The 14,052-nt window shown below is 30.1% G+C and overlaps 1 protein-coding gene across 1 annotated transcript; it reads left to right on the top strand.

Moving 5' to 3' along the window:
- Positions 1-10,975: 10,975 nt before the first annotated feature.
- On the top strand, positions 10,976-14,052 carry LOC145962760 (facilitated trehalose transporter Tret1-like). The gene is made up of 4 exons (XM_083084074.1): positions 10,976-11,104; positions 11,869-12,140; positions 12,438-12,862; positions 13,144-14,052. The coding sequence occupies exons 1-4, from the start codon at positions 11,074-11,076 to the stop codon at positions 13,769-13,771; spliced, it is 1,356 nt and encodes a 451-aa protein (XP_082940200.1). The 5' UTR covers positions 10,976-11,073; the 3' UTR covers positions 13,772-14,052.

Below are 14,052 nucleotides of genomic sequence, written 5' to 3' on the forward strand. Positions count from 1 at the left end.
ATGGAAATGGGTGAATGGTGAGGTTCTTTTAAAGAATGACATAAAAAGATATTGATATGAAAAGATCTTAGTGCTTCTATGGTTCCTCACCAATCGCGAAATTTGTCTGAATTTGGATCGCGAAGATCATAATACACACTTGTTCTACGGTTCACTTTGTAATACGACCAACCAATATGTCCTCTGTAATTTATCCACTCGTAGAAATATACGATCGATATTCACAAAAGTAAACGAGAGTAAAGTTGAAAGAAGTATGGGTAAAGTATTTTTATCAATTACTTAAATAAAATCTGCGTGTATATGTAAGATAATATGTCAAAAATATACATAACACAGAAAAGAATGTTTTTCTTATAAAATTCATAGAAGGTGATAGGAAATTGCTGAAATTATTCTCTCTCGGTTTATTTAAAATGGATAGAATTTAAAAAATCAAACTGTTTGATAATCAAATTTTATCTATTATGTTTTCTACATCTCCTCTTTTCAAATGTAAAATTTTATTATCAAAATGTTTACATAATTTTTGTACTATATGCTAATAAAAATGACAAATTTTAAAATTTCCTATTCGAAACTGTTTGATTTTTTCAGTTTTACTAAAAAACAGCCGAATAATTTAAGTAATTTTTTAATTGTTACCTTATATAAGTATATATATTGTATACATTTTCATTATAGATATTCAACACAAGTTACAGATTTAACAGAAAGAATACTTAAGCTGGCTAAAGACAAGCAATCTGGACTATTGTTTGTAATGGATGATAGTTTAAGCATCTTAAACGGTTTGCTGAAGAAATGAAACCAGCAGCTATCATTATTCGTCGATACTTTCCGTAAGAATCATCTGATCTATTTAAAAATATTTAGAAATAATTATTTAATACTAATTTAAGAATCATTATGTTTTTTTAACGACAAAGTTTATTTTTATTTATACAATATTATGCGAAATAAATTGCTGTCAATCTTTTTTAATTTGTTTATTTCTGTCTGATTGAATTTAAGTGATGTCTGTAAAAAAGTCACGATCAATTCTATTGGGTTTATTAGTCCAATCATCCACAGATTGTCATATGATCATCCAATGGGCATGATTACTTTTTCGCAAAAAGCTAAGGTAGCTCTTGCTTTGAATCAAACGGATACTTGTAAAGTTCTCAATTCGTTATCCAAAGATATGTTCATTAATTGTGTAGATCGCATAAGTGCGGATCTTGATGAAGTTATCGCAAAGGATACAGATTTAATCAATGCAGCTCTTGTATCAATCGATACTGTTCGTTCAAATATACAACAAGTTATTATAGTTATTATACAAGTTATTATATTATTAAGATTTAATTGATGTTAAAGTATTAAAAATAGAAGAAAGGATGTTATATTAATGATTGCAATTTTAGATTTTACAATTAAAATAAGCTTGAGATATATTCTTTTTTCACACAGTTCCATAAATTACAGAAATTTTATACATCTTTAAATTTTTTGAAAATGTCATCTATAGTGCTATGACATTTGGAATTGTTATGTATAATTATATTATATATTATAATGTATAATTCTCGATATTTAAAATTTTCTTTCTTAATTCTCGAATAAACATTATTTTAAATTTTATTAAATTTATTTATATTTTTAACTTTAATATTTTTTACAAATATTTTTGTAATATACAGGGTGTCCCAAAAGTCCCGGAACGGTCGAATATTTCATAAACTGTGCACTTTAGAAAGAAATGTTTCATATAAAAGTTGTATGGCTTGAAGGGGGCCATAAGATGGTGTTATTGGTTTGACCTCGAAAAGTCGCTGGAAGGTCACGTGAAGGTCACCTTCAATTTTTTAAACGGGACCACCTATTTTTTATTACATATTCTTGTAACTTATCTCGAGAGCTATCCAAAACACTATAATTAAGTTAGTTTTCATTAAGTACTTTTCGAGTTATGAGGCTTGAAATAATATTTCAATTCTACATAAACCATAAAATATCTAATAAAATATTCATTTTTTGATTATCTTACTTTAATACTTTTATGTACAAAATAATGAGAGGAATCAATTGGTGTAAAGAAAACACATAATTGTTTCGAAGAAAAAATATGTAATTTGCAATTAACAATTACATTTTTTTTTTCGAAACAATTATGTGTTTTCTTTACACCAATTGATTCCTTTCATTATTTTGTACATAAAAGTATTAAGGTAAAGTAATCGAAAAATGAATATTTTACAAGATATTTTACAGTTTATGTAAAATTAAGAAATTATTTCAAGCCTCATAACTCGAAAAGTACTCAATGAAGAAATACTTTATTATAGTGTTTTGGAAAGCTCTCGAGGCAAGCTATAAGAATATGCAAAAGTATATAGGGTGTCCCACTTAAAAAGTTGGAGGTGACCTTCACGTGACCTTCAAACAACTTTTCAAGGTAAAACCAATGACACCATCTTATGGCCCCCTTAAAACCATACAACTTTTGTTTAAAACATTTCTTTCTAAAGTGCATAGTTTATAAAATATTCGACCATTCCGGGACTTTTCGGACACCCTGTATATGTGCTAATAGTTTTCGTAACAGATGGAGAACACATGGTCGAAAATAATGACAAGACAAAAAAGAATTGTTCTCTATGTCTTTAAAAGGAGAACGTAATCCATACTTTGTTAAAAATTACAAAAATTTGGCGGAAATGAATTCTGCACTGAATTTGATAGGATGGACGAAAGATTATGCTGCCTGATGTAGCTTTTATCATCGATATTTAAATTATGTGACAAGTAAAAAAAGAAAAATTAAAGAAAATAATATGTAACATAATAAGTTGTATTTCTAATAACTAATTTCTATTTTATATTCTAGGTGGAGAAATACAATGGATTGTACCAAAGGATAATGTGTGAAATGCTGGCTTATTTATTACAATCGAAGAAATAGTTATAATAGAAATAGTTGCAAATATCTGAAATTTCTGAATGCGAATGAAACAGTAATTGATATGTATACAATATATGTATACATACACATTTTTTATATTCGTAATTATAATTTATGAATTAATTTTGAAAGTAATAAATTACAAAATGAAATATTTCTTGTAAATAAATAAAATAGTAATTAAAGATAATAATGTATAAGTATTATAAATATATTATTCAATATTTGTCTTTACAAATAATTTGTAATATCTTTCGATGCCGTCTGTTGTTTGACTCTAATCTATTAGATTTTAGTCAATTTTTAAATAAATTTTAATTATTTTGAAATAAACTAACTATAATTTTTTGGACAAAAACTGGTCAGGAGTTAAAACTGATCAAAATTTTCTGGACTAATTTTTAATGACTTTTATATGTTTATAGTATATTATGTTGATGTGTCTCTATAATAATTTAATCTTAATATCTCCGTTTACTCCATTTATTTTTAATCTTAATTAATTTGTAACAAATTTTAAAATGTATTCGTTTTTTGGCTTGTGACTCGCTGTAAATATTTTTCGAAAATGGAAATACTAGCGTAAGGATCACATAGTCACCTTAATATCATTTTCCAACTAATGGATAGGAGTAATAATTTAATAATAAATTAATATTTCATTATGCAATATATCTAAATCTAATTCTTTGTGATGGAGATGTCATGAATGTATAAAATACTTGAGAGACCAGGGGCAATCATGTTTTCGTAATGGATCAACGATTGGTTACATGCGCAGAAGATCAACAGATGGTTACGTGCATAAAGACTCAACAGGTAGTCACGTACACGCAGAATCAACAGGTAGTCGTATGCATTAATCATCTTATAACTATAACAAATAGATAAATAACGCTAAGTAAAGAAAAGAGAAGCAATGGTATAAATTATCGAATAAATTCAATATTTATATTTAATCTAATAAACAATCTCTTCATCTTCTTATTCCAAATCTTAGTTTATTTTCTTTAAAAAGATAACGTCAACTTTCAAAAAGTTATCTTAATTTGCTCTTTGTAACTACATAATTTTAAAACTACGACGATTTCTTGCAATATTATAAAATAAAAGATGATAAAAACACATTTAAATGAAATTAATTAGATATCAAGATTGTTTCTACATATATCAACTAAAAATGAATAGAACAATATGTTCCGTGCACTTTTCAAGGATTGACATCTTATAATTTGTGCGCATTTATTAATATTTCAAAAAGCTTGTATATTATCTTATTTATTGTAAATTTGATTTTCATGAATAAAACAGTTTTGAATTTTATTCCACATGATAATTTCGGAGATGTGTTATAATATTAAAGCATAGATAGATATTATTACATATAGTGTGTGTTTATATAAAATTATTTATTAATTGTTCATATGTTGTTAACATAAATTTATATTTATATTTATCGATATGTATAATCTGCGAAATTATCACTGTTTGATATGTGTTTGGTACTGCAAAAAATTTATAAAATATATAAATCCCTCGTGTGTATCACTTTATGTCAAAATTTGATCTTTAGGAAGAAATAAAATTATGTGACATAATGAAAATCAAGAATTTTTTAAATAAAAGTCAAAAATCATTTCGTTAAAATAATAATAAATCAATATAATAAAATTTAATTACTTCAAAAGACATCGCAATTTATACTTTTTTCTTGTTTTATTGAAATCGGATAAATTCTTGTAGGGACGTTACGAATTTAAAAGAAACAAATGATAATTGTTACGTCCAGGCCCTTGAAAGGTCGGGCCATCTGGAAGGACGCAACCTACTTACCCGGTGACACACTTTTTCGGGCATGTGTACGGATCGGATTGAGCGCACTGTTAGGGGCCTGGCACAGGTCAGTGACCGGAATGGTCCCTTTAACCTTGTGAGTGTCCTAGGCCTAAACACTCGTCGGTCCCTTTTTGGTAAGAAAATTTAATCTCTTTTACCCGGGACTGGACCCTGTGCGATCTCGGGATTCAGGGAATGAGAGTGGGTAGAGAAAAAAAAAATTCTATCATAAATCAGAATTTATTCATAAGTTAAGTCACGAAGAGTTAAATACATCCATAAGGTTTTATAAATTTCGGAATACAAGAATATAATAATCTCAAACCAAAGGTATTATCGAGTGTGTGTATGTGTGTGGGGGGAGGGGAGCAATTTTCGCGAGTGTTACATTAATTCGGAGGTCATCAGTCAGGATAAATAGGGAGAAACTTAAGCTTAATAATTTGATTCTTGCTGGATTTCTATAATAATTATTCTTCTCTTTCAAATGTCATTTCTACATATATGTGTTTTTATGAAATGTAGAGAAGAGGACAAAGGGTCTTGACCCCCAAGGATTTTCAAATTGGATAGTAGACGGAGGGAATTTCTTCCATAAGGCTTGGATGGGAACTCCTAATGGAAGCCGGGAACCCGGGAGGTACCAGGGGATGATGGAGTCGGCAGGGGTGATCAGGAAGTTAATTAGTTGTTCGTGATCCACGGGACCTGGGCCCACGCAAAATGCTCCCTCAGCTATGGGGAAGTTGAGCAGGGGAAACTGGGATAGGAAATAACTTAATGGATCGGGATCGGTGGATTCAGGTGTTTCGTTATGGTGAGGCAGTTCTTCAGAATCAAGCGGGGATTCGGAGTTTCGCGAATCTTCCTCTAGATCGAGGAGATCTCTCGCGAAATCTTCGAGAGCCTTGCCAATTTTGGAAGAATTTGAGTAATCGTGGTCTGAAGGGGAGGGAGGACCAGAGTCAAGGGTAATGACAGGTATGGGAGGAGTACACTCTCGGACAGGAGGGGAGGGAGAACGGGGGGTTCTGGAGAAGAGATAGGAGAATAACTAGGAGGGGGAAGTGTGTGATTCGTCTTGTGAGTTATGATTTTGTCGCTTATTCTCTAAATCTAAATTATCACTATTATTACTTAAATGATTCGATGTCGAAGCGCAGTCTGTGATATTATTATTTCTTACGCTGGTCTCTATATTATTTAAACTTTGGTTGTCAGTGAGGGGTGCGGTTTCCTTAGTTATTTGCTCTTAAAACGCCCGATTCCGACGATTCCGGCGCTGCAACGCTGTCCGCCGTTTACCATGACGCGACACTAATAATAACAATTTGATGCTAAATGAGGGATAGTTTTAAAGGATGTTACTGTCGTTAAGCTTATTACTATTAACTCTACTATTGTCGCCATTGGGAAAGGATGCTTAGACCTTAGAAGAGGCAGTAAACCCATTTCAGAAGATTTGCTTTTTTCTTCTGAGTTTAAGTTGATTTTAATTAGTTGATTGTCAATAGTGAAATAATATAAGTGAAAAGATAAATAAATAATAAATAAAAGAAAATAAAAAAAAATAACAGAGCTTGCGAATGCTTTCCAAAATTTAAGGTGAGGAGAACTTAATCAGAAATCGGGTTTCGGAGATTCAAGCCGGATTAGGAATCGTTCGCGAACCACCTTGCAGAGATTCTAGACGAACTGGGAATCGTTCGCGAACCACTTTTCGGAAATTCTAGGCGAATTAGGAATCGTTCGCGAACCACCTTTCGGAGATTCGAGGCGAACTGGGAATCGTTCGCGAACCACCTTTCGGAAATTCTAGGCGAACGAGGAAGAATGAGGAATGTGATTAAAAGGGGGAATGAGACAAGGAGTAATTAATAAGAATTTAATGATTATTGAATTGTCAAAATTTATTTGTCAGATATGGATTTTAATGATTTGTTTAATATATTTATTTATCGCTTAAAGTAGCAATTAATTGGTCAAGGATCATTCCCAATGACAATCAGCTAATAAGCGGGGGGGAAGAAGAGAAAATTATATCGGACTTACTATTTATGGGGAGCGTTGAATGAAGTTGATCTTCAAATTAAATCCGCCGCAATTAGCTTTCCCCTCGTGGTTCCGATTAGTTGTCATAATGATGTGTTCAATTCAGTTGCACCGCCACTCACTTGCACTTCGCGTACTTTTGATTTATTAAGTACTCGAACACAATGCAAACGACACGCAGAAGAGAAAGATTTGCAGAAAAATTACGTAAGAATTGCCGGAACAAAAAGATTGCGTGAGGAACTGTGAATCGTCGAAAAAATTAGCATACGAAACTGTGTGTCGCGTCTTGCGCTCGCGTTTTTTAAAGTTATTGCTCCTCCTCTCTTCTGGACGGTGGAAATCTTTTTTGGACGAATGAAATAATTTCAATTACTCCCTTCTTAAGGACAAGGAGGCTGATTTTTAGGAGGAGAGGGGTTTCTTAAGATTTTTAATTGGTTGAGCCCTTTGGCTCGAGACTTAGCTCCATCCAGTAGAGAGTGGGAGTGAGCTGATTAACTTATCGTTTGATGATTTAACGATTCGGAGAACGCTTGAGGGTGGCCTGTCGAACGAGCGCACGTGCACTATCAATTTCAAGAATATTGCCGTATGTTTAGATTTTGACAATCTTCCCGAGGACTAGCAGATCTTTGTCTTAAAAATTCTTTAGATAGAGCGGCTTCGAGCAAAAAAAGCCGTACCAATAGATACGGGGCGGTTGAAATCTCTTATAACAACTTTTCGTTTTATAATTCACGAATTTATTTAGAGTTTCGTTAACGCTATCTCGACTGGTCATTCTCAGTATTATAGATTTGTTAGGTTTAAATGGTTATATACGCGGGTTAAGTTGCGTTCTTTTATGCGCTATCATTATTTTTAAGAAGGATCGCTTTGTGTTTCGAATGCAAGCCGATCCTTGATTTCTTTCTTCCACGATATCGTTTCGAAAAAAGAAAAGAATCGTGAAGTCCACCGGACGTAACAATAATAAATTATATAATTTTCAATTTACACAGATGTATATATTGTCTGTAGTACATGTTTTATTTATTCGATTTATATTATTAAACTAGATATATTACTTTTTTCATTTCCCCATTTTTTTCATTTATTTTGAATTATCCTATAACATAAGCATATAAAATTTTTCAGATTTAATTTTAAAATATTTAAAATATTTAAAATAAAAGATTTATAATAGTGCTAATAATAATAAAAGAACATTTTTAACGGAGAGAAAAAGAAATATAATAATTTTTTTAAATAATATATTTTTCTTTTTTAAATATATTTAAATTAATTCGACTTTAAAGAGGCGTATGGTGTAAATTGTTGAGTTACTATCGAAATCATTATTTTCTATAATTGTAATTATACAGGGTGTCCTAGACCACCCGTACACCCCTTTTCTTTCAAAAACTAAGCATTTTAGAGAAAAATGTTTCAGACAAAAGTTGTTTGGTTTCGAGGGAGCCATAAGATGGTACCATTGGTTTGACCTTAAATAGTCGCTGGAAGGTCACATGAAGGTCACCTTAAATTTTTCAAACGGAAAACCCTATATATTTTTGCACATTCTTGTAGCTCATCTCGGGAGCTTTCCAAAATACTATAATTAAGTTAGTTTTCATTAAGTACTTTCCGAGTTATGAGGCTTGAAATAATTTCTTAATTTTACATAAACCGTAAAATATCTTGTAAAATATTCATTTTTCGATTATCTTACCTTAATACTTTTACGTACAAAATAATGAGAGGAATCAATTGGTGTAAAGAAAACACATAATTGTTTCGAAAAGAAAAATGTAATTTGCAATTAACAATTACATTTTTTTTTTATTTTTGAAACCATGGTTTATTATATTATAGTTTTCCTATAGTTAAAACAGTATTCTTTTATTTTATAAAAAGTTTTAATCATTAGCAGCGTTAAATAATTTTTTTATGATTTTATGATCGCTCAGGAGAAGGGTGTTGAAGATCATCACATTTTTAACGTATGATTAATGATTACTTATCATTAATAATATATAACTACATGTATAACAAAACGACAGATCTCAAAATATTTATTTTTGTATATGTATCCCATAGTACGTAAAATATTTTAGCAAAAAAATAATAATATGATTTTCGGTCTTGCCGATGTGTGACGTCAGGCTTGTTTCGGCTTTGTTATCATTCGCGCGACAACATTCAAAAAGTAAAGTAGTAGTGCTTCGTTAAATTCTTTATTAAATTATTGTTTCGATATTGATTTCGAAATTGATTTCTATAAGTAGAAATTATTTCTTTAATGATATTTTTTGTTAGAATCAAATATAATTCATCCTAAATGCTTTATCATTCTATTTGTTGATTATTATTTTTTTTAAATATAATTCGGTTTGAGGACGCGCAATAAAATAATCGAATCATAGGTCAAAGTAATTAACATTATGGAAGACTTCGCGGATACATCAATCCTTTAATACACTTATAAGTAATCTAATATAATCTAAAAAAATATCTTTTTCTCTATATATTTTAATATTCTACCTATATAAATATATTAAAACATAATACATAAAATATTTCGACAATGAATGGACAATAACATAGTATTCGGCCTTGGCGGGGTATGACGCGTTATTACTTAAATGTCACAGTCTTGCTATCATTCACACGACGGCACATGAGCAGTAAAGTAGCTGTGCGAAATACTTTATATGTATATTCGAATTCTTTTTCTTTAAATGCGATCGCGACTAGTGTCGAAGCATAACACACACGCTATAATTATTACAATTAATGATTACCAAACTTTTGATAAACAATACGAAACTTTTATTGTGACAATAAATCTTTATCAAAGCGCAATCATCCAATTTTATATAAAAATTGAAGCGGCGGTTTCATTGCGATCCTTCAATTATCGCTCCTCACAGATAATAATTATTTATATAACAATGTTTATAAAGTTAAATATATTTTATCCAATATTTTAATCTTTTTTTTAAATACGTTAAAATGTCAGCATAAATACAGACCTGTGAAATTTTAGGTTTTGTTAATTACAAAAAGCAGAGTGGATCTGGTAGATTTTTTAACACTGAAAACGAATCTGGCCGCAGAATTTTTCCAGCACATTCAGGTTTTTGAGTAATTTGTGATTAAATAGTCCAAAAGTAGCTATTTCGATCAATTTCATGAATTTATTATGAGGAAGCCTAATTTTTTGAAATAGAATTTATATATAAAAATATGATAAGGAAAATGTATAATATAAGCTATACAATTATAACATTTAATTTAATATTAGCATTTAATACTATATGTGTGTGTGTGTGTGTGTGTGTGTGTGTGTGTGTGTGTGTGTGTGTGTGTGTGTACATAATTACGAAACTATATTAATTTCTACAAATATATGAATAAGATCACTAAGAATCACTAAGAATCAGTATTTCATTGATTTTCAGTAGAAACGCTTATTTTTTGTTACTTTATCTTATATCTCACTAATTATAGTCAGTGGAAGTAAAATTTCACTATAAAATCAGTAATCGCTAGTTCATTCATTTACCGCTATTTTTTTCGTATTTAAAATTTCGTCATAAAATTACATAAAGTTTGCAAAGGACGACAGATAAAATTAAAAGTATAACTTCGATTTAATTTCTCATACAATTTCAATAGAGGAACTTTAGATATTAAATCGATTTTGTAAGTCGGACAAGTAAATGTCCGGCCAATAAACGAAAATAATCCGTTCATTATCAATTTCAGTAAAATAAATCATCATCTATTTAATAAGATGCATGTTTAATATGCACGTAAATATAAATAAAATGTTTAATTTTATACGAGATAGATAAATTGTAATCTAATATTACTGATTAAAACAGTCAATATTACTAATTCTTTCAGTGAAATATTATTAATTTAAAGTGCTATAATAACTGCTGTATAAATGACTCTATTTACTGTTTTCACTGATAATATATACTGTTCACTTTTAAACAGTGTGTATGAATGCATATTTTATTAATTCTATGAAAAAACAAACCTTAAACGAATAAAAAAAAAAGAACGCATTTTAAACGTATTTTAAACGTTTCTAAACGTTTTTTTATCACAAGAAACGTATCTCTTAATGTTTTTTGAAATAAACATTTTAACCAATTAGAAATGTTATCAAGAGTCGGGTATGAAACGTTTCGAAGAAACATTTGTGAAACGAATATGTGCTATCTGGGGATTATATTGTAAAGATGAAGAAGCTATATCTTGCTGCCATAGCGGGTACGTAACGTATATGCATTCATTGAGATAAACATGGAGAAATAAAAATATTTCGGTTACATTTACATATTCATACATTATTACTTTTAATTTATAATTGCACATAAATGTTTGCAATAATTTAAATTTCTTTTTTATTAAACTTTTTTAAATAACTAATGCTTGAAGCTGGATGTGTATTATATGTAGCTGTCATTGTCACGTGAACGTAAAATTAAATATATTTACATAGATTTTAATGTCAATAATATTCGGTGATTCTGCAACAATTAGTTTCTATTATTTTGTTTGAAATCCATATAAGATTTGATGTTATGTTAATATGACTATGATATTACATGTATATTTAATTTAATTTATATTCTTCCAGTTCTTTTAATAAATAGTTATTCTTTATAATTTTATAAAGCTTATATTTAATTACTATACATTTTATGCATTTTGTTTATTATCCTAATCATTATTTGTTAAGTTATTACATGTATGCCTATTATATTTTCCATAACGGTATATATAAATTCTTTCATTTATTTAGAATCTCTATCTGCAACTTCGATTCCGCTATTTTTTTACATTATGTGTTTTTAGATACATACGAAATTATATTAAAATTTAAAAAAATTATGATTGAAAAATATTTAATAATAATATATAAATCAATTTTACATAGAAGAATATTTTCTTCTATAAAATTAACATTATTAATGTCAGTTAAAAAGAAAAAGGTTCTCAAAACCTATTCGAAATGTTATTTTATCTGGAAGGAAATCTGGGCATGCTGTCAGTTGGCCAAATTTTGGGTTGGCCGTCGCCATCTTTGCCAGTATTGATGCAAGGGAAGGATGAAAAATATCCTATTCATCTGACTCCGGAAGAAGCCTCTTGGGTTGCATCTTCACCTACATTAGGTGCAGTTGCGGGTGCCATTATTTGTACAGTCATTGTAAATATCTTCGGTAGAAAAAATACCATGTTATTTACTGCCGTACCTTCGATAATCAGCTGGTTGATGATAGCTTTTGCAACATCTTCGACAGTAAGTATCCTAGAAAAGAATATCGTATTTACATTTTGAGATTAAAAATTATTAATTAGCGAATTTTGATTATAGTTTCAGTATTTATTGTTTTAAGTTTGTCTAGAAAATGCATATCCTTGTGGCGCTTATCAATGTAATAACACTTGCTTATCTTGAAATTCTTTGAATATAATACACAATATATATACACGTCGATTCTAGAATAAATTTTAAATTCTATTCCATTCTAATCTATACAAACAATTTGGCGGGATCAATCTCTTTAAGTTCTTATTTTTTTTTTTTGCTTTATAGGAGCTGTATATATCAAGGTTTATATTCGGTTTGGCTACAGGCATCGTTTGGACAGCCACGCCGATGTATTTGGGCGAAATTTCACCAGCACACATCCGTGGTAATTTAACATCCATGTCAATAGTCGCTGTGAAAATCGGTATGTTAGTGGAGTTTGTGATAGGCCCATTTTTATCGATACAAAATCTCACCTTCGTGTCTTTGATTGCGCCGTGTCTATTTATGCTTGTTTTCATCTGGCTACCGGAGTCTCCATACTATTTGATGCGTCGTAACGCCAAACAGGAAGCCATAAATTCTCTCGTTCAATTGAGAGGCAAAGAGGACGTTTACAATGAGGCATATGAAATCGAACAGTTCGTGAAAGCCGATTTAGATAGTCAAACTGGTTTTCGAGAACTTTTATGCGTGCCGAGAAATCGCAGGTGAGATGTCAAATTTCCATTTATTGTCACACTTGAGCATTAATGAATCGAAAAAAATAAACATTTTCAAAAATATTTTTCTATTACAATTAATTTCGCAAGTAATGTAATTTTGTACAAATCCATTCTTTTCTCTGTGTAAAATAATTATATTTTTGTATAATCATTTTCTTAAATATTTTCTATTCGATTGATTTTTGACCTCATAGTAATTTGAAATGGTTACGATACAGAACAACAGAGATTATTACCACGTTTGATCAATAAACTTGATTTTACAGAGCTCTAATAATAATGTTGTGCGTGGGCATAACTCAGCACATGAGCGGCTATCAAGCAATACTAAACTATGCTCAAATAATCTTCGACCAGATGAATGTTAATCTGGAGGGCAAATACTTGACTATGATATTGGGCGTCGTACAACTGATATTTACGATCATCTGTATGTTCATCACTGATCACAGCGGTAGAAAGTCACTGCTGATAATCTCTTGCACTGGTGCAGCATGCTCAACCGCCATGGTTGCGACGTATTTCAATCTGCAATACAATCATATAAGTACCAAAGATATTACTTGGTTGCCCGTTACAGGTATCATCACATACATAATGATGTATTCCTTGGGCCTGTCTTCGCTACCGATCACTTTGCTCAGCGAAATATTTCCTATAAATGTGAAGGCACTTGGCAGCATGATTGTTTTAATAACAAATCATTTGACGACTTTTGTCGTGGTAACATCATACTTGATCATTGCCGATATTGCTGGCATACATGTACCGTTCTGGATATTCACTGCTTGCAATTTCGCTGGGGCTTTATTCATATTCTTTTATGTACCTGAAACCAAAGGCAAGACATTCGAGCAGATACAAGAAAAATTGCAAGGTTTATCGAAGCAGTGAGAATCAAAGATATATTTTTTAATCTTTTTTAAATGTATAGTGTATTTAAATAATTCATTGAAAAATATACTTTTCGAAATTGAACGGATTCGCCATGTTAATTGCGTTTAAAGAGATAAATAATAAATAGGATATATACCAAATAACAATTGGAAAATTATCAAAACTGAGTCATATTTTAAATAAAAAAGGGAGCCAAAAAAGAATTTCTTTATTCTCTTTCAAAAGAGATACGAGCACTACCTACGAAAACTTTTACAGTGTAATTATATTTTGTGTTC

This window comes from Camponotus vicinus, unplaced genomic scaffold (assembly GCF_025532165.1).
Source record: "Camponotus vicinus isolate PSW18456_S1 unplaced genomic scaffold, iyCamVici1.0 SCAF_12, whole genome shotgun sequence".
In the NCBI taxonomy this organism is placed as follows: Eukaryota; Metazoa; Arthropoda; class Insecta; order Hymenoptera; family Formicidae; genus Camponotus; species Camponotus vicinus.

Bases quoted from the DNA above. Each gene is read 5' to 3' on its own strand.
- LOC145962760 (XM_083084074.1), top strand. From the start codon at position 11,074: ATGAAGAAGCTATATCTTGCTGCCATAGCGG. The intron at 11,105-11,868 runs GTACGTAACGTA...TTTATCTGGAAG, and splicing joins ATATCTTGCTGCCATAGCGG to GAAATCTGGGCATGCTGTCA. The intron at 12,863-13,143 runs GTGAGATGTCAA...TTGATTTTACAG, and splicing joins TGCGTGCCGAGAAATCGCAG to AGCTCTAATAATAATGTTGT.